We start from the raw sequence: 20943 nt of genomic DNA, 5'->3' as shown, positions 1-20943 counted from the left end.
ATTTTTAGCCTGCTGTTCTATGATTCTTCAGACTAAAAGCGAAATGAACTTCGAGACTTAAGCCAAAGTATTTCAGGAAAAGAACATATGGTGGTGGTGGCAGCATAGTGGTTTGGTTGCTTTGCTGCTTCCAGATTCTAGATGGTTTGCTAGTTATAGATCCCTCAGTTCTGCTCACTAGAAGAAAATTCTGGAGAATTTATAGCCATCAGTTTGTGATCTTAAGCTCAAGTGCATACGGTTATAAAGGGTTACAAAGTTTTTTCAGAAGTAAAATTAAAGTTTCAGAAATCTTAAATTATGTTGGAAAATATCTTTGTTTGATGTTGGCCAGATTTGTCTCGGTATCCATTTTAAGCCGTTTCCAAATCATGAACTTTCAGATACCAGCTTCGTTCCCATCTGCTGCACATGTTGTGTGCAGCTATATTTGTGCACTTCTTCCACGAAGATACAAAGAAATACAGATAGATATTATAGACAGTTGTTTACTGGAATAAAAAAGAAATTAATTTGCAACATTTTCCAAGAACAGTTTGAACAAATCTACTCTCAGCCAGTCCTAAAAACACAGAGAATATTGACTTTTCAAAAATTGGATATATTTCCTAAAAATAGTCTTTGAAATTTTATGAACAGCGAAAGCAAGGTCTTAAAAAAAAAACCCCGCTAATCTCCACAAGGCACCTGTGATTTCTGTACCAGGAAGGAATGGCTATAATGTGATGTGGGCGGGGTGTGAGAGCCTGAGAGTCCAAACTCTGGGCAGAAACATCCCACGCTTCCCCCTCCACCTGCGCCCGGTTCAGCCAGGTTAATGGATAAACAAACTTCCTGCCTCCAAACTGACACCGAAACTTCTCCGGAATACTGCCGCTGTGGTGACGAACCTGTTAATGGGACTTTTTTACAAGAAAGTTATTTTTTTTTCTCCAGTCAATAGTTATGTGTTAATGTTTCTGAGTCATAAACCCAACCAAACGGCGCTTAGCATCAGCCTCGCTCACACGTTTCCCTCAGAGCTTCTTCAAACCGAAACAGAAGCAGAGCGGGGGGATTTCCGTCTGAACATGGACCGGTACCGGTACTTCATATTCAACCAGAGGAGTGTGCTCATCCTGGGCATCCTTCAGATAGCCTGTGCGGGTCTCTGTGTCGTCTGCGGCTTAATGGACGCTGCTTTCCGCAAGAACACCCCGCTGAGCACCAGCAGGACGCCGGTGTGGGGAGGACTGGTCAGTATCACCTGGAAGGCTCTGCTCGGTGGGCATCCAGGTATCAGGATACCTACGGAGTGTTATTGGTGTGTTACAGGCTCATATAGGAGACCGCTTTCTAAAATATGGTGTGGATCCTCTTGGAGAAGAATAATGACTGTTGACAGGGTCGGCCAAAGATTGGCTGAGGCCGTGAGCAGACTTTCATTCGCCCCCCCCCCCCCTTCCATCTTCAGTCTTTCATGATTATTATGAACATGAAGAGTCGGGAGGACGGCGAATCGCTTTTTAAAATATGCTTAATTAATTTGCTTTAGATTCTGCTGTAAAAAAACAACAACTAAGCAATCATTGATTATTCCATCCATCCATTTTCTAACACCCTTGTCCCCAGTGGGGACAGTGGGAACCAGGAGGTACTGGTTCCTATCCCCAGCTAACGTTCCGGGCGAGAGGCGGGGTCACCCTGGACAGGTCGCCAGTCTGTGGCATTTATCCTTGATTATTATTTTTTCTTTTTAGTGATTAAAATAATTTTCAGTTAACTGACTTGTAACGTTTTTTAATCAGTCAAAGGGTAACGTTCCTTATTGGAGAATATGATATCATCACTAGGGCTGTTGTAAACGAATATTTTAGTAATCGAGTAATCTATCGATTATTCTTACGATTAATCGAGTAATCGGATAAAAAAAATTTATAAAATAAACTATTGTCAAATCTGCAATAACACCAGTTAGTCCAGATAAGTCCAATATCTCCTTTTTGAGCATCCCTAACAGTTAAATGTTTGTAGTTTAGAAAGTTTACTTGTAACAGTAGTTTGCTTTAACCTGAAGAAAAGTTATACTAAGATATTAAATTATATTCAAATAATAAAGTGGCAGGCTCACAAATATGCTTATAAAAATGTCTATACTCCAGCTTTTAGTTTATGTATTTATCTTTAGTGAGTAATACACATACACGTAAAAGAACTAAGTAAACAACTCATTTAACTCTAACATTTTATTGATAATAACGCAATAACATTAAACCTCCAGTAAAGTTTCAAATCAGTAGTACAGCAAATCTCTTGCTTTTTTGTTCTAAAGTTCAAACAGAAAAGATAAATAAAGAAAATACTTGATTTAAAAATAAAACAAGTTTAGACAAAATAGTAAATACTGCATTTTATACAATATATTTTAAGTCTAAGGTGCAACAAATTCCTTGGTTTTTTCAGTGCTAACACAAAAGAGTAAAAAAATATTCATTAGCTTTAAATAGAAAAGTTAAGGCAAACCAGAGAATACTGCCTTTTATACATTCAAATTATAAGTTTCAAATCTGAGGTAGAACAGATTTCCTGCTTTCTTAACTGCAAAAACAGAGGAGAAATAAAAAAAGAATTAATAGAAAAGATTACTAAGGCAAAATAGTAAACACTGGCTTTACAAAAACAACTTGAACCTCAACAAAATCAACTTGGATGTTCTTAAAGATGGAATAAAAAAATATCTTAAATCCAACATATACTGAATGTTATTCAATATGCATTTCTTAAATGCTCCAACACACAGGTGTGCATGTGTTTAACTGTTAAAGAAGCCTTAAAGAAGACTATGGTTGCTGTGAAGGAAAGTGAGCATGTCGACATGTTGTGAACTGAGGCTTGCCCTGCGCTTCGATGCGATGTTCCCTGCTGCGGAAAAAAGCTGTTCTGATGGTGTTGATGTTGCTGGTATACACAGAAAGAACTTTGCAAGTTTTGACAGTGTTGGGTACCGTGCTGCATTTGATTTCCACCATAGAAGTGGGTTCTCCCTCTTGGACAGTGTATGCTCTCCAAAGTACATCAAGACTTCCTTTTGAACATCTTGGTTCAAATGCTGTTCCTCATCCTCCTCATCACTTGTGCTGGATTCTGAAGAACCCAGTAGATTGCTGAAAAATGTGTTGGTGTTCTGCTGATGCTCTACAGGCTTGTCTTGGGCATCAGTGGAGACCTCATTTTCACCTGAATTTTTCTGTCTCATTTTCTTTTTGACATCAAGGACCATTGTTTGAACCATGCTTTGGATCTTAAAGGCTTCATCTGGGGGCAAGAACTTAAGTTTCTTAAATCTGGGATCTAAAGCAGCAGTAAGTACAACAGTATTTGAGGATTGAGGCTGACACATAAATAGTCCTTCCCATCTTGTTGTGATCTGTGCCATCACTTCAGCTTGGTATGACTGAGCTGGTGCAGTCTCAAAAACTTGGGTCTGTATGGACTTCTTGAGGCTTTGCACAAGTTGTGGAAGTGCAGAAAGAGTAACGTAGTCTTGCCCACTCAGAAACACCGTTGCTTCTTCAAATGGCTGAAGAGCCTTGCTTATCTCCTCTATAATATTCCAATGCTCTGGCTTAAGATCAAGGTAGTGTTTTCCTCGTGGTGTCAATGCTGGGTCAGATAGTGCAGCAGTTATCGGCCATCTTTGCTCCAGCAGCCTACACAGCATGTGGAAAGTACTGTTCCAACGAGTGCTTACATCTTGTATGAGCATGTGTGATGCTGTGCCCATTTGCTGTTGCTTATCCTTCAGCTTTGTGCAAGCCAGTTCACTTTTTTTAAAATGTTCAACAAGACATCTTGCAGCTGCCACACTTTGAGATGCTCTGGTTGCTCTTCAGAGCATTCTGTACCACCAAGTTCAGGGTGTGCCCTGCACATCGCACAGATGCCCACTTATGCTTTTCTGCCAAAATCTTCACTGCTGCTACAATATTGGCACCATTGTCGTGGATGACAGCTCTGACTTTCTCAGGTGGAACATCAAACTTTGCAATAACCTCCTCAAGCCACTCTGCAATGTTTGCTGCTGTGTGTCTTTCTTCAAGTGGCATTGTTGTCAGGGTGTGGGACTTCATTTTCCAGTCCTCTCCAAGAAAGTGGCATGTCACTCCAAGATATGCCTCTGTGGCAACACTTGTCCAAATGTCTGCTGTGAGAGCAATGCTGTCTGTCTCTTTTAGGATGTTTTTCAATTTGTCTTTGATTTCTTCATACTTTTTCTCCATCATTTTTACAAAGTAGGTTCTGGAAGGAGGGGTATAATTTGGATTGAAGGTGGAGATCATCTTCTGGAATCCTTCATCTTCCACCACGGACAGCGGTCGCATGTCTGTGATGATCATATTTAAAATGCTGTTTGTGAACTCAGCTGCTTGAACAACCGAACATCCTGGAACCCTTTGAACAAAGCTGTCCAACGTATGACTCTTCGGTTCACTGAAAAGAAGCACAATGTAATGATTATTTGTTTATTCCTTGTTATGAATTAAATATATTTCAAGTGCACTAATTTGGATATTATAACATTTAATATTATTACGTTGGAATCTGCACTGACAGCTCATCTGCCATGATAGCAGCTTTAGTTTCAGTTTTATTTTATTTATGGATTTAAGGCTTTCATTTATGTGTGAGTTTTGAGGATGCTTTAATTAAAAGCATTATTTTTAACCATCACAGAAAAATCTAAATGCAGTGAAATGTTTTTTTATGTATTGGAAAACAGAATGTAATCTATATGTTAGGAAAAAAATAAACTTACTCAAAATGTAAAGGTTTGAGTTTGTACAGAGTTCTGCAGCCTTAACTAGTCATGATAAAATGCAAAAATGTTGCTATTTTTATTAAAACGATGCTATTATTTATTCTTGATTGCTTAGGTATAAACAAATATAGAATTACTACAAAAAATATTAATCAAAAATTTCTAATTCATACATAACAGTAGCGAGAAGAAAAGACTGTAACTTTTCAGGATGGAAAGACACCAATAAATAAATGCTTTTCAGCTTATGCCTGTAATCTGTTGCTGCGTATTTTTATTAACAAACTTACATTAAGTCCTGCATAATTTCTCTCAGTTCCACCCTCACATACAATTTACACTACACCCGGTTAAGTAACCGCTATGTTTAGATGTAACGTTAGCAAAATAATGTGCCTCAATTTACATCTATAACATGGCAGATTATCACACAACGTAGTTAGCAAAGAGAACATAAACGTTACCTGTTGGCAACCGTGTACGAGTTGGATGCATGTAGCGGGTGTTTTCTCTTCAGATGCTGCAACATTGATGTTGTGCTGTTGTGGTACGCCAATTCTGCTTTGCAGTGGATGCATTGCGCTGTGTTGTCCTTTCTGTTTAGCCTAAAATGTTCCCAAACTTTTGACATTTTTTGTCGCTTTCGGGGTTCTCCTTCTGAGCATTCTCCGGTTCCCTCCATAGCTACAAACTTAGCACATGTGCTCCAGGCGCTAACGGAAGTGGTAGCGTTGTGCAACACCAAAACCCTCCGGCTAGACCAGTGTGCTGCGTATTTAACAGCATTGCTTATTACAATACAATAAATTTAGCGAAGCTTCGAGGCAGATAAATTTCCTCGAGGATTTTTTGTAATCGAGTTACTCGATGAATCGTTTCAGCCCTAATCATCACTATTAAATATCTGACAATTTCACCAGCCTGTACTGATGTCCAGATAAATATTCTAGCTAAATCCTCAAATTGACTTAGAAAATGATATTTGATGTAAAATCCACTTTTAATATGATAGTTAAGGATATGTTAATGTGTTTTTGGTATGCAGTGAACCTCCAGGATTTGTGGGTGTTAAGAACCAGAGTTGTCTGCGAATGGCTAAAATCTATAAATACTTGAGACCCCTTCATAAAACACTTGTAACTACATCTTAATAGTTCAAACATCAAATATACCTTAATATGCATTAATACACACAGTGGAAGCCATGTTGACACTACCACAGAAGCTAACATCCAGTCTTCCGTATTTCCACTTTGAAGTTTACGATCAATACTGTGTAATTTAACGGTGCTCTTGGATTGACAGTTTTGTAATCGACAGCCAATTGTTTGCTAAGCAGCGTTGCATCAAGACATTTCAACTTCTCTAGCTGCATTTTCTTCATAATAACTTAGTTGGGCTTTACAGAAAAAAAATATTTGTGGTTTTCACAAATAATTTGAAATAGCATTCTATGGAAATATCTGCAAATATTGAACCCCAAAATCTGAACCATGAATAGTCACTGTAAAGATATTGAAAACATGACTAAACAGACAATTGTATTCGTTTAAAAAAGAATCTAGATTTTGGTTAAGTTGGACCAAAGTTTGAACAATAAATCTGTAACTATGCCTCCAGAGAAATAAAAATTCATCAACAATCCGACATATTCTGGATGTAGTTTAACTATCATGGGGAATGCTTGAATTTCCAAAACTGCCCCCCACCCCACCCAAAAACAAAAAAGTAATTTTTGAGGACACAATGGAGCCAATGTTCTGACCACACACAAAGATGAAATAGGAAGAGAAACAGCAGAGGTGGACTCACTGATGGTACTGTACCTGCTGTTACGCCGTTTATCCAGGAGGAGGAGGAGGAAGTTCAAATCATCTCTTCCAACCGTCGTAACGGGACGTGTGGAGATTCTTTACGAAATGATGAACATTATGAACAACCTGGAGCATCCTCATCATCAAACTATCATACAACAGTGTCTTCAGTCAGAGGCTTCTTCAGATCTGCAGTAATACAGACTGCTACAGGAGTTAATCCCTACACAGCCATTAACATGTTAAATAACCTTGGATGATATACTTTTAAACAGCATTTGATCTGTTTAAAGTCACAGTGTTCATGAAATGTGGCCTCAGCCCAGACACATATTAAATTGAAAATTATGAAAATTTTCAATCATGAAAGTTGAGTTTTCATAGTTAATTGCGGTAATAATTAATACTATGATTAGGCCTGTCGCGATAAACGATAAATCAATTAATCATACGATAAATTAAAACCATCGACATCATTTTAATTATCGGCACTATCGTCTCTTTCTGTTAATGACACTAAATGAAAAAAGGCTCAACTCCGGTGCTCTCCACTGACTCCTCCCTTCCTCATTTCCTTAGTGTAAAGCCCAGCGGACACGACACGATCTTAGAGCTGCCCATTTTAGAAACCTGAGAGACAACACATTATTAGCTGACAGAAATCCTAGGTATAACGGTTCGTTCCTGCCATGTGGTGTCCAACAATGGGCACAAAATAATGGCTACAAGTTCAGTGAACTAATTTTAAAACCAGGCATTAATCAATGCTTTACTACAATCTACCTGCAATGCATGTGGCTAGTGTCAGCGTAAAGTCCTGACTGAATGAAAATCATTAGAACCTATTAATGTCACGTTAACAAAGAACAGCTGAAAAGTTACCGGGTTTATCAACTGCAGTAGCAATTTAGCTCCAACTCCTCCCCTTGTCATTTCTGTATTGTTTGGACAAAATGTTGAATAAACATTAATGTTGTTTCCACATATCATCTCCGATGTCCGCTGGACTTCGGGATGCGCCGTGTCAGCTGTTTGGGATTCCCCGACGTCATTTCCCCTCAGAAAGCACTGAGTAGAATCCACTCTTTCTGATTGGCTACCTGTCACATTCAACAGGCTGAGTTAAAGCTCCCGGTCGGTGAAAACCCCTGATTTAGATCGGAGCGGCAACGACGATCTACCGCAGGGTGCTCAAACTTTTCTAGACCAAGATCTACTTTTTCTCTCACCAGCCGGCTGAGATCTACCTCTCATGACAGGAAGACATAAAAATTGTAAATTAAACTTTATTGACTTATTTTATATGCGAATATACATCAGTTATAGCAGACATAATAAAGTGATAGAAAACCTAATGCAGTATATTTCTTCCTCAGTGAGATTCTCCTACCGTTTTACACTCTCTCTCTCTTTTGTCGTTAAGCACGCCCGTTGCCGTGGCAACCGCCTGCGCCCGGCAAGCGGAGATACGACGTTAAAAACATAACATTCAGTCCGTTACGATGTCAAGTTTCCAGGCTTGATATTTATTTCTCCATTATTGGTTGATTAGCTAATGTAAACTCCTGCTCTGCTAGTCAGTCGGTCTTTGAGTCGCTTTTTTTTTTTGCTAATGGAACTGAAACGCACTGAATTGCGCAACACGTTGTTGAAACAATAATTACTGAGAATATAAATTTTAACAGGTTTTGTTGATTATTATTTGTTGATATAATTCTTTAATGAAGCTACAAACGTTTAGGACCTTAGTGAATATTTTGATAAACGTGTCAGAAGAGGAAGTTCTGGTCTCATCGTCCTGGCGGTGTTCAGTTTGTCACCAACTGTTGAGATCAACTCAAAACCTTCCAGTGATCGACGTATTGAGCCCCCTGATCTACCGTAACACACCAAACACTACAGGATGATCGGTTACGAAATCGTAAGCGACAATGTTAGAACGGCCGGCGTTCTAACATTGTCTTAAGGGGAAAAATAGGGGCAAAAAAACCTTGTAGTGTGAATTATTGCATCAGGTAGTCGATGTGCCCATTTTCTCTATATAAATCTAATTATTACTGAAGGGCAACATAGTATACAGACTTCATAATCTGCACTCTTTTGGTTGAATGCAGTATTTATTTCCACTTTGGCTTTATGTTGTTTAGTTTTTTTTCAAGTAAATTTTTTGTTAATGGAGACTGAGAATCCATTTTATTTTTGTTTTTGTTTATTTTGTTTATCAGTTCCAGTGTTTAGTGTTCTTTTGAAATTAAAGTGTATCTATCTTTGGCAGGAAATCGCATGCATTATTACATCATTTCCATTACATCAGTGTAAAAAGGTCTTCAAACAATATTATCGTTTATCGCAATAATTTTTGAGACAATTAATCGTTCAGCAAAATTTGTTATCGTGACAGGCCTAACTATGATCAAATTAGGATCCTCGCTCACACTGCTTCCTGTTGTTTTCAGTTCATGGCCTGTCCTGGTGTGCTGGCGCTGTTTGCATCCCAGAGGAAGAACGCTGTGTTGGTGAGTTTCCAGCTTCTGAACTCTGCTTCTCTTTAGGTGACAATAGGCTGGTACATATGGCAAGCTCAGAGACACCTCTTCAGTCTGTGTCGACGTGGCAACCTGCTGATGACACTCTAAGCTCAGTGATCTCTTCCAGTTTGATGCCTCACAATGCCAAGGTACTGTTAACTTTTTACAAGGACTGGGCGATATGGCTGAAAACCATATCACGATATAAACATTTTATATCAGTGGATGCTGATAATTATGGATTAGTGTTTTGTTTTAAATACCTGAAATGCTGCCAAGCTGGTGACATGATCTTTACTGTTTAATCCTCAATTTCAGTCGTTTTCTCCTTCCACTCCATGCTGCTGCTGTTTATTTCTGCTGTTTATTTCACCACTGTGCTTCTTAGCACAGTGGTGAAACCTGAAACTGCTGCTGCGCATGGTACTCAGCAGGCTGTTGCTAGGAAACCAAAGAGTGAGTGAGTGAGTTAGTTGATGCCACCAATCTAGCTTAGCTGGCTGTGAGAGGTTGAGTAGCTAAAGCCTTTCCTCTGCCTACATCCCCCAGAATGCTTTTCTGGAACAGAGTCCAATCAAAATTGTATCAGACATATTTTCTATTGATATTGATGATTTTCTGTTGCGATATATATTGTTATTGATTTATCGTCCACCGCTACGTTTTACACATTTTCAAGTTTTGACTTTTCAGAGTCAACTGCACCTCCAGGGAAGTTTCAGATGGATGGATGAATTAATTGATTGATTGATTTGTCAATTCATTTTTTATTGGGTTTTACGCTTATGTCTGGATTGCAGAAGATGACTCTGTATGCCTAGCTATGATCTGAATATGACTCTCTATGGGGGGCAGTGGAGTGAATGTTTTTCCAGAGGGGTCATGTTTCCCCCTGATCCCCCTTTTGAGGGCGCCACTGTTCAGAGTCAGTCAAATCTCTTTGTTTTTGGCAATTTTATAGCTTTTATTCTAAATTCTTTTACACACCTTGATATAGATGATCTCCTTAGGTGGCACCTTCCCTCATTGCACAAATGTACATCTCTCTCTCTCTCTGTTGTTCAGTAGATTTTTCAATACATATATTTCACTCATCTTAAGAACTACTTGGGATGGGATCATTTGAACATCCTTATTGGTGATGATTTAAATTTAGGGTGTGTGTATTTACCTTGTACCATGGCTATGTGTGGAAGTGTTGTGGTGTAAGCTGATACTGTGGTGCTGCATGGCTCTCTTATGAAATGGCCTGGAAATGGAAAGGTCGCAGGATGAGCTGGAATCCCTCAACAGGCGTGAGGTTAACTCCTCATTCCATCGTTTCCCTGCTGCTCGTCCCTTCCACACATAAACACGTCCCAAACTGTCTGGACGTTTTGTGTCTGTCCTCAGGTCAGCTGCATGGTGGTGGCTGCAGGACTTTCCTGTGCAGCTGCGGTCGTCATCTTCGGCTACTCCTCTCTGACGCTGACCTATGGGGAAGAGGACGAAGACGTCTTCCACCAACACAAAAGTGCCAAAGTGGTAACTACCACGCACAGCCGGCTGCATTCAGAGCTCTTCATTTGGTGGAACTTCAAGTACACACACATCTGTCTGCTGTTTCACAGCCTTTCTAACAACTGACAGCAGTGACAGTAGCTGCTGTCTACAAACCAGACAAGTTGAAGTGACTCAAGCTTCTGAAGCTTCTTTTATTTTGGTGGAACATGGTTTTAAGTGTGGCTCTGGACGTATTTGTACCTAACAGCAGCAAACTGTGTCACACTGATATTATTTCTGTCTCCTAACTCAGACATTTGTTCTCCATCGGCTGGTGAAAGGAGCCAATGCCACCATCATCCTGACCTGCATCATCAGCCTGGTTCTGTCCTCCCTCATTGGTTATGTGGGTTTCCGGAGTCTTCCATGCTGTGGCTGCTATGATTCCAGGACTGGACTGGTAAGGACTGGTAGCCCACCGCCTCTTGGTGTGAGGCTGAAAGGTCATGGTACAATGTTTCTCCAAAGGTCATGCTGTTGTGTCTGTGGAAGTTGCTAGTAGGGTTCTCAAGTCCAAATAACCAATGTCTCAATTTAATCAATACTAGAAAATGTATTGATTTAAAATAACAGACTCTTAGCTCCTTACCGTCCTGTGTTGTGAGTTTAACCTGCTAACATGACAGAAAGGAAACATATGCGACCCTGTGCAGCCAACAGGACTAACACAAAAGAGTCATTCAGACGAACTTTCCCATAAAGGCAGATGGGAAAAAAAAGAGGAATACCAAAGAATGACACGTGCCAGCTATGCTAACACTGATGTTTGAAAACAGCCTAAAATGAACAGTAAAGCTCCTGTATGTTGAAAACTTCCCAAACAAACACTACCTGTTTCATCTGCAGTGGTCAGAGATGGGTTCATTTGGACCCTCCAGTCTTTTCCTATGGTCCGCGCGGTCCGGTGGGATTGCGCTGACCTTGCGTGTGCTTTTACAAGGGGCTTTTTCTGTGTAGTTTTGGAATCTGATGGTTCCCCGGTGTCCCACTGTGACATTTCCTGCACTCCTCATAAGCATTGCGCTAAGACTGCAGGAGGGTTACACATTAGCTTCATAGACACATAAAGCCCTGTGACGGCTGCAGTCGGCTGGACTCCACCATCAAGACGGGCTCATGAAGTTCAAAACTCCCCATTTTTTTGTTCTAATCTGCGTGATTAGACAGTTCAGACTCAGGTAAGGATGAGGCACTGCGTAGAATAAGATGTATTATAGGAATTTGTCACAACAAGTGTAGGAAAAGGACACAGTCAATGAAATCTATGAAATCTCAATTGTGACAAAGGCAAAATGCTTCAGTGTATTTGGCATACTCACCTAAATCCCCACCCACTGTTTAGTCCACATTAGTGGGCTAAACACTGACGTGTTCTGATTTCAAGACTGAAACCAGAAAGGTACGCGTCATGGAAACAGTTCCTGTTGCTATCAGTTAGCAAATTGCTCCTAATCCACCAACCCTTAGCAATAAACCACACAATCCTCGACCCGGTGCACCTTCACTGCCTGCCAGCTCACATGAGCAAAGGACAGAATGTATCAGTGATTAGATCACCACCATGATTCAATGGAGTCAGGACCATCATGTTTATGAAGCATGGCAGAGAGAGAGAGCCAAACCCAGATCAGCCTGGTCTGTAAGTGAGGTATTTTATATTTGGTGAACTCTGCTCCAGTAATAATAATGCTCCATACTCTAAAGTTCAACATTGAATTTCCGCCACTTCCTGGACACACAATTATCACGTTTAAACAAGATACGTATCACGTCTAAGATAAGTATCACGCTATAGCGTGATAGCATTGAAAATATTTTTTTTTCTGTGTGATAGCAATGCGCTGCCATACAAATCAAACCAAAATTAATACTGTTCCATCTGAGGACAGTCGGGAATAAAACCCACTTCCGTTTTTCAGTTGAATGTGTTTGGCTCATTTGTCTACACTGGGCCACACATATATACAGGCATGAACAGCAGCACACGCCTAATAGGATTAAAGATAAAAAAAAGTGAGCAACACCCCCAGCCCCAAATGAAGGATTGTTTATTGGAAGTAAACCCTGAGTTTCACTGTAATAGCTGTATGCACAAACACACACACACACACACACACACACACAAAAAGGACAGTGTAAGCTACAAAAACACACTCTTACAACCAGAACGTTTCAACTAAAAATAATGTTCACCTCTAAAAATATCAACTCTAATTCAAAACTATGCCCTAGTGTTTATATACAACAAATTCACAATTTCAATCAATTAAAAAATTAGAACCATCCTCATTTACAAAAGAAACATACCTTGTGCCTCTATCAATAGGGCCGCTAATCTTCTGTTCCTTTCTGCCGTTAAGCTGCCATTCTACAACATATATAGAGCAAAATAAAAATAAAATAACATCAAATCAAAAACTGGAAGTCATGTGTCATACAAAATAAAATGAGATAAAGGAACAAAGCGCTAAAGATGTCTAAATGAGAGACAGTTTAACCTGAGTTCATCCAACACTTTTCCTCATCAAAAATGTCTTTTGATGAGGAAAACACTGTTGAGCAGATTTAATGGGAAACCAGGTGATTGTGTTTTGCATTGTTAAGCCTATTTAAATTACAGCCACATTGGCAGAAACTAGTCTAAATTGTTGGGAAAAGTTTCATCTGTCTTAATATGAATGAATTTATTTGGAAATGTTTTAATGGTTTGAAACATCTCCTTTACTAGAAGGTCTGAATCACTTCAGAGCTTTTCCTGGTTACCATAGCAATAGCAACTAATGTTACACTTCTACCTAACTGATGATGTCATTAGGATCAGATGCTTTGTGTCATAGGTCTATGACATCAGCTCTGAAACCTCTTAAATAGTTTGTCACTTGTGTTCTAGAGCCAGACCTGCAGAACCCAGCGGATTTATAGTGAATTGTTCTCTTTGCACCGTGAGACAGAAAAGGAAGATGGACTCCCCTCGTTTACCCAAGATTATTATTCCTATGGTAAGGACAAAGAAGATACAACCAAATGAAGAACTGTACCAAGCTTTGCGACTTCGAGAGCAGGAAGAATCTTCAAACACCGTTGTTTCATACTGGACCATACATACAAAACATGCAGAACATGAACGAAAAATGAGACAAAGAGCTGTGTCCACAGCTAATTGCAATGAGGTTACTGGGAAAGACAAACATGACAAACAGTTTAAGAAGCCTTTGTCATGTAAAAAGGAACAGAAACCCATCGTACAGGACCTGAAGAAAAAAGAAGTTGCGAAAGACACTTTAGAGGAGAACATTTTTTCTAAAGAAATGGCTATGCGGGAGAAAAATGAAGACTTTCCTTCTATATCTGTGTTTCAACACCAGCGTGAGATGAGGCTTCCTGAAAAGGTCCTTTCGCAACAGGATTGTAAAAAGATTGTTTACGACAATCTAGACAAAATAAAGAGGAAAGAAGCTGCCAATTACATTCTTCTGGAGAACAAGCGTTGTGCAGAGAGGGCCAATCAGCAGTTACTCCAGAAGTTGCAAGACGAAGAAGAAAGGAAGCAGAAAGATGAAATGAAACAGTCTCTGACTGATACCTGGGATGCTCAAATTCTATATAAACAACAGAAGGAGGAGAAACGAGCTAAACTTGAAAGGCAATACAGGGCTGCCATGATGGAGTCAGATAGACTCCATCAAACTGAGGAAATTGAGACGATTAGACGGAAGAAAGAGCAATGCCGGAAATTTTTCAGACAGAATGAGACTCTGCATACCAAAGAAAAAAAGAAATCTAGTGATTACAGTTTAGAGGACGTACTGAAGAAATGTGATGTTCTTTTACAGGAAAAGCGTTGTGACATGTTTTACGAGGATGAGACTGCCACATTGTCACATAAAATACAGAAGCAACAGAAAACTCCAACGCAAAACCCTCTGGCTGATGAATTGGCTGCCAGACATAAACGCAAAGAGAAAAAGAAGAGGGAAATGGACAGGGCTGAAAGGCAAGGGATTCTTCCTGGATACCGAGGTGAGGAAAGTAGACAGAAGAAGGCGGCTCAGCAGAACCTGAAGACACAGAACAACGTTACTGAGCCAGGAAGAGCTGTTCATCATCAATCGGTCGTTCTAGATCGTGACAGTCACTGTGACATTGCTGACAACAACACAAGTCTTGAAATACGTAAAAAAATCGTGTACGACCAACTTTCACTGATAAAGAAAAAAGAAGATATGAAAAGGACTTCTATGGAGGAAAAGGTAATGGAAGACATTAAACATCGGGAAGCTGCACAGCAGAAGGTTGAAAAACTGGAGAAGGAGAAAAAAGCTGCAGCTAACATTTGTCTGATTGATTCGTGGGGTTCCCAGATACGACGCAAACAGCAGGAGAAAAAGGAACTTCGTGAGGCTGAGAGGAGAGACATGCTGTCCTTAATTGAGCTGGACAGAGTGTGTGGAGGTGAAAGAAGAAAAATCAGCCATCAGAAATGCAAACAGCCTGTTCAGGGGACTCTGCCAGCAGCAAGACCAGGGAGAAGCAGCTCCAAGTCCTGTGCGGGAAAAACCAGCAATGCTTGCAGATCTTCAATGAGTCGTCAGAAGGTTAGCAGTACCACGCCTGTCAGACTTCCCTCACTGGACTCTAGCTCTATACACCTCCCTGAGGATTGCCAAGAGACTGAGAATGACATTGTAAAACTCCCATCCATTCCCATACAAAATGAATAATTGTTTCTCAGCTGGCCAAGGAATGTGAGGGGATTCCCCTGGAGCTGAGGAGAGGGAAGTCTGGGCCTCCATACTTAGGCTTCCGCCCCCACGACCCGACAAGCAGAAGAAAATGGATGGATGGATGGATGGATGGATGGATGGATGGATGGATGGATGGATGGATGGATGGATGGATGGATGGATGGATGGATGGATGGTTCTTCAAATTTGTTTACATAACATCTTTGTAAGATTGTTAGCTACGTCAGACATATGAGGCCTTATCTTTGAAGGTAGCATACACGGTATTAGTAAGTTTAAGTTATTGGTCGTCATTTTAACAAAAGGTTTTCTCTGGGTGCTCCAGTTTTCCTACAAAAACGATAGACAGACCGATAGATAGACAGACAGACAGACAGACAAACAGACAGACAGATAGATAGAGATAAATAATTGTCTTTATTAGTAAAATTAAGTAATCCTACTTCAAATATAAGTTTTCTCTGGGTGCTCCAGTTTCTCTAAAAACACAAGTCACAGACAGACATTGTAATTTGCTCTCTTAGTAAAATCAAATAATCTTGCTTTAAACAAAAGGTTTTCTCTGGGTGCTCCAGTTTTCCTACAAAAACGACAGATAGATAGATAGATAGATAGACAGACAGACAGACAGACAGACAGATAGATAGATAGCAGTGGCGGGCCGTGCATTTCACACCTAGGCCTTCAGTAGTGCTCCGTCTGAATCAATCCAACCCTCAATAACTATTTTATGGCTATAAAACTTCTACTGCAGGTACAGCTGCGACACACATAAAAAAAGCATCAAAAATAACCTGATAAAATTGCAATATTATTTAGGAATATAGCAACATTTTACTCACCAAAAATCCTGATTATTTGTACACAAAATCCATCCTCCTTTCTTTCCTCAAGATTTCAATTACTCTGTTGTGCAGATTATCCTTGCGTTTCACTTCCATGAAGAAGTCCTTTTCTATCGCCATCGAAGCTAATGCTGAAAGTCGAGCCTGCCCGGTCCTATTTCTGGCATAAGTTTTAGTTAGTAGACTGAAAGTGGCGGACAAATCCTTTTCCCGGTTGTGACAGGCTTGCTAGCTTCGGAGTTACCCGACCTTGTTTAACAATGTCCAGCTTTTCTTGAAAAGTCCGTCTTGAAAATGGCTTTGACAGTAAATCTCCAACCAAATCCATTTCTTCTCCTCCTTCACCATTGTGGGTTGACAAAACAGCTATTAAATCAACACAACAATATCTTTGCTTGCGCAGCAGATGCAGTTTGCTAGCTCTGGCTAGTACGCGCTTTGACTATCCAATCAGAGCGTGTGAATACGCTGACGTTTCCGCCAACTCAAAATCTGATTGGTTGAAGCAACAGTTTGATGGACATTTATTTTATTCTACAGGCCCAGCAGAACTGATTGTGAAGGCCTCCAGGCAGATTTCTTTGACCCTGGCAACAAATAGTGGCTGAAATGTGATTGGTTAAATGCTTAAATATGAAAATCAGTCTGTGATTCAGATATTTTTAGGCCATAGATAGTTTTCTTTATTAGTAAAATTAAGTAATCCTACTTCAAATATAAGTTTTCTCTGGGTGCTCCAGTTTCTCTAAAAACACAAATGACAGACATACTGATACATTTTCTCTGTAATTTTGTCTATTAGTTAAATAATTCTACTTTAAACATTAGTTCTCTCCGGGTCTCTACAAACATGATACTACATAGGTTAGCTAGCTATAAATAGATAGGTCTATCAATAGGTAGGCAGGTAGAAAGATAGAGCTATCAGTAACACTTTATTTGACGGGCTGTGCATAAAACTGACATGACATATCATAAACATGACATAACATCTGTCATGAACATGAAGGAGTCTTTATGAATGTTTATGACTGTTGTCATGAAGTGCCATTCGGTAAATAATTACACTATTAATGCAAAGCTGCATTAAAAGTGCCAACTTTGCATTATTTTGAAAATAAAGTCACTTTAATGCAAGGTTGGCACTTTTAATGGACTTTCATTGCAACTTTTAGATCAACTTTGCATTAAAAGTGTCATAATAATAACATTAAAAGACAGGGACAGAACTATATTGAATTGGAGTTTTATATGTATATCTACATATATCTATATCTACTGTATATATATATATATATATATATATATATATATATAACTACTGTATATATGGATATACTGTATATACGGTATATACTGTATATATATATATATATATATATATATATATATATATATATATATATATATATATATATATATATATATATATATATATATATACAGTACAGACCAAAAGTTTGGGCACACCTTTTAATTCAATGAGTTTCCTTTATTTTCATGACTATTGACATTGTAGATTCACACTGAAGGCATCAAAACTATGAATAACACATGTGGAAATATGCACTAAACAAAAAAGTGTAAAACAACTGAAAATACCCCTTATATTCTAGTTTCTTCAAAGTAGCAACCTTTTGCTGTGATTACTGCTTTGCACACACTCTGCATTTTCTTGATGAGCTTCAAGAGGTAGTCACCTGAAATGGTTTTCACTTCATAGGTCAACCTGCCCTGTCAGGTTAATAAGTGGGATTTCTTGCCTTATAAATAGTCATGAAAATAAAGAAAACCCATTGAATTAGAAGGTGTGTCCAAACTGTTGGTCTGTACTGTATATATATATATATAAGGTGTGAGGCCTTTTAATTGTTATAATTAAAAAGCCTCAAACTTTTTATTATGACATTAAAAGTGTCATTATTATGACACTTTTGTCATAAAAGTGTCATTATTATGACACTTTTAATGTCATCATTATACATATATATGTATACATATATACATATAACTCTTTCCAATTCAATACATACAGTATATATATATATACAATGCCTGGCCAAAAAAAAAGTCGCCACCAAAAAATGGTCACACTCTCTAATATTTTGTTGGACCGCCTTTAGCTTTGATTACAGCCTGCATTCGCTGTGGCATTGTTTCAATAAGCTTCTGCAGTGTCACAAGATTTATTTCCATCCAGTGTTGCATTAATCTTTCACCAAGATCTTGTATTGATGATGGGAGAGTCTGACCACTGCACAAAGCCTTCTCCAGCACATCCCAAAGATTCTCAATGGGGTTAAGGTCTGGACTCTGTGGTGGCCAATCCATGTGTGAAAAAGATGTCTCATGCTCCCTGAACCACTCTTTCACAATGTGAGCCCAATGAATCCTGGCATTGTCATCTTGGAATATGCCCGTTCCATTTGGGAAGACAAAATCCATTGATGGAATAACCTGGTCATTCAGTATATTCAGGTAGTCAGCTGACCTCATTCTTTGGGCACACAATGTTGCTGAACCTAGACCTGACCAACTGCAGCAACCCCAGATCATAGCACTGCCCCCACAGGCTTGTACAGTAGGCACTAGGCATGATGGGTGCATCACTTCACCTGCCTCTCTTCTTACCCTGATGTGCCCATCACTCTGGAACAGGGTAAATCTGGACTCATCAGACCAAATGACCCTCTTCCATTCCTCCAGAGTCCAATCTTTATGCTCCCTAGCAAACTGAAGCCTTTTTTTCTGGTTAGCCTTACTGATTAGAGGTTTTCTTATGGCTACACAGTTGTTCAATCCCAACCCCTTGAGTTCCCTTCGCATTGTGCGTGTGGAAATGCTTTTGCGTTCACAATTAAACATACTCCTGAGTTCTGCTGTTGTTTTTCTTCGATTTGATTTGACCAAACGTTTAAGTAATCGCCGATCACGATCATTCAGGATTTTTTTCCGACCACATTTCTTCCTGGAAGATGATGGTTCCCCACCATCCTTCCAGTTTTTAATGATGCGTTGGACAGTTCTTAACCCAATTCTAGTAGTTTCTGCAATCTCCTTAGATGTTTTCTCTGCTTGATGCATGCCAATGATTTGACCCTTCTTAAACAGACTAACGTCTTTTCCACGACCACAGGATGTGTCTTTTGCCATGGTTGTTTAAGAAATGAGGAGTTACTCATTGCATCAGCTGGGGTTAAATAACTTGTTGCCAGCTGAAAGATAATCGCCTATGCAGTACTTATCCAATAGGAGGCTTGTACACGCCTAAAAGTCAGATCCCAGAATCGCCCTGAATAACGCAGTTAGAATCTAGTGTATTAGCATATATAATAGCTTCTAAAACTCTGGTCTGAACTGCCCAACCTTAGCTTGGAAATAAATAGTATTGTATTTCAAATGTTGTAGTTTGTGTCCCATGTTCTAATTTAAGAAGCATCCATCAAGTATCACCTTCCTGAAATGTTATCTTCTGTGTTTCAGGAGACCCTGGTTCCTCAGAGTGACCCTGGAGACACTGAGTTGGTGTGTACTTGGCAAGGTAAGCCATCAAATCAGACGTGGTCTGTTTGGGTGACAGTTAGTGTGTGGAGCTCCAGACACAGTGAAAGTCTTAATGTAAGGTAAAGACATATAAGCCTTTCGTGTCAGTATTGTTCTTCATGCATGGTGCATGTCAAGCCTGTTATGTTTTCAGATAAGTTTTGTTAGCTGATACTTATCAAGCTGTTTGTTTGTAGTATCACTAGTGATGGGACTTCATTAAAACTTTTAATCAAGTTAATTGCAGGGTCTGCAAGACAATTAATTCCATTAATTCCAATTAATGGAACTTTAATCCAAAGTATATCAACAAAGTAAGCAACATTTTAGTTCAAAAACCATTTTTTGCTGCTAAATTAGTAGACATAAAGATTTCTTGTTTTAATCTGTTCAGGTTATTTAGCCATCATAATGGTGCAAAGCGCTATTAAAAAATACTTATGTCTGTTTTAACATTCGTGCTGTGGCCATCAATGCTGCTGCTACATGTTTAGCATTGAGATGCTATTATGGGCTTGAATAGCTTCACTGACAGGTTAACTCTTTTTAGCACAGCCTGAACACAACAATTGTCTTCTAACAACCCATCAGATCTTTTTTTGAAACAGAAATCCTCAGTTTGCCAAGAGAAGCAGCTTTGTCGTCCATCGCTGCTGTGTGCGTAATGTCTCTTGTGCATCAGATTTACTGGGGTACCAGAAACACATGAATACAAAGGTTCCAGCTCTAAACATTTGTATGTTTAAAAAGAACTGGGGTGAAATTTTTAACATGTTAAAATCAATGTAATTAGCTCTTTAAGGTCCTGACTCTAAATATTGCCCATTCGGTATGTCTCAGCCGTCTTGTGATGTAGTTCTCCTGTATGTCCAGCAGGTGGTGATGACAAACTTTTCAACTCTCCTCAAACATCTGTTGGAGTCACCAAAGAGGAAGAGGAGGCTCCCTCTAACCGTCCTCCTTACAGCAGACTGACCTGACCCAGAACCCTGACCATCCAGCTGGTTTCCATCACCACTCTAAGATCAGTTTCAGTGCTCTATCAGCCAAGCAATGTAATATGAAGTTAAAGATCAGTCAGACAGAGACTGATTAGTACAGCTTCCATCAGTTTCCCTTTAACTCCCT

At 39.4% G+C, this 20943-nt stretch overlaps 2 protein-coding genes across 3 annotated transcripts; one reads left to right on the top strand and one right to left on the bottom strand.

Moving 5' to 3' along the window:
* Positions 1-30: 30 nt before the first annotated feature.
* Positions 31-20860, top strand: LOC116714748 (uncharacterized). Its single transcript, XM_032555478.1, has 6 exons — positions 31-1235; positions 9069-9128; positions 10533-10664; positions 10936-11082; positions 19756-19813; positions 20689-20860. The coding sequence occupies exons 1-6, from the start codon at positions 897-899 to the stop codon at positions 20793-20795; spliced, it is 843 nt and encodes a 280-aa protein (XP_032411369.1). The 5' UTR covers positions 31-896; the 3' UTR covers positions 20796-20860.
* Positions 2208-5914, bottom strand: LOC116714747 (zinc finger BED domain-containing protein 1-like). 2 transcript variants are annotated; one of them, XM_032555476.1, is made up of 2 exons: positions 5263-5914; positions 2208-4470 (listed from the first exon to the last, which is right to left on the bottom strand). In XM_032555476.1, exon 2 carries the CDS (start codon positions 3761-3763, stop codon positions 2810-2812), a length of 954 nt encoding a protein of 317 aa, XP_032411367.1. In that variant the 5' UTR covers positions 3764-4470; positions 5263-5914; the 3' UTR covers positions 2208-2809. Both variants share the same exon structure in this region, with proteins under 2 accessions (XP_032411367.1, XP_032411368.1).
* Positions 20861-20943: the final 83 nt, after the last annotated feature.

Source organism: Xiphophorus hellerii, chromosome 23 (genome assembly GCF_003331165.1).
Source record: "Xiphophorus hellerii strain 12219 chromosome 23, Xiphophorus_hellerii-4.1, whole genome shotgun sequence".
Taxonomy (NCBI): domain Eukaryota; kingdom Metazoa; phylum Chordata; class Actinopteri; order Cyprinodontiformes; family Poeciliidae; genus Xiphophorus; species Xiphophorus hellerii.
This window is presented reverse-complemented; position numbering and strand designations above follow the sequence as displayed.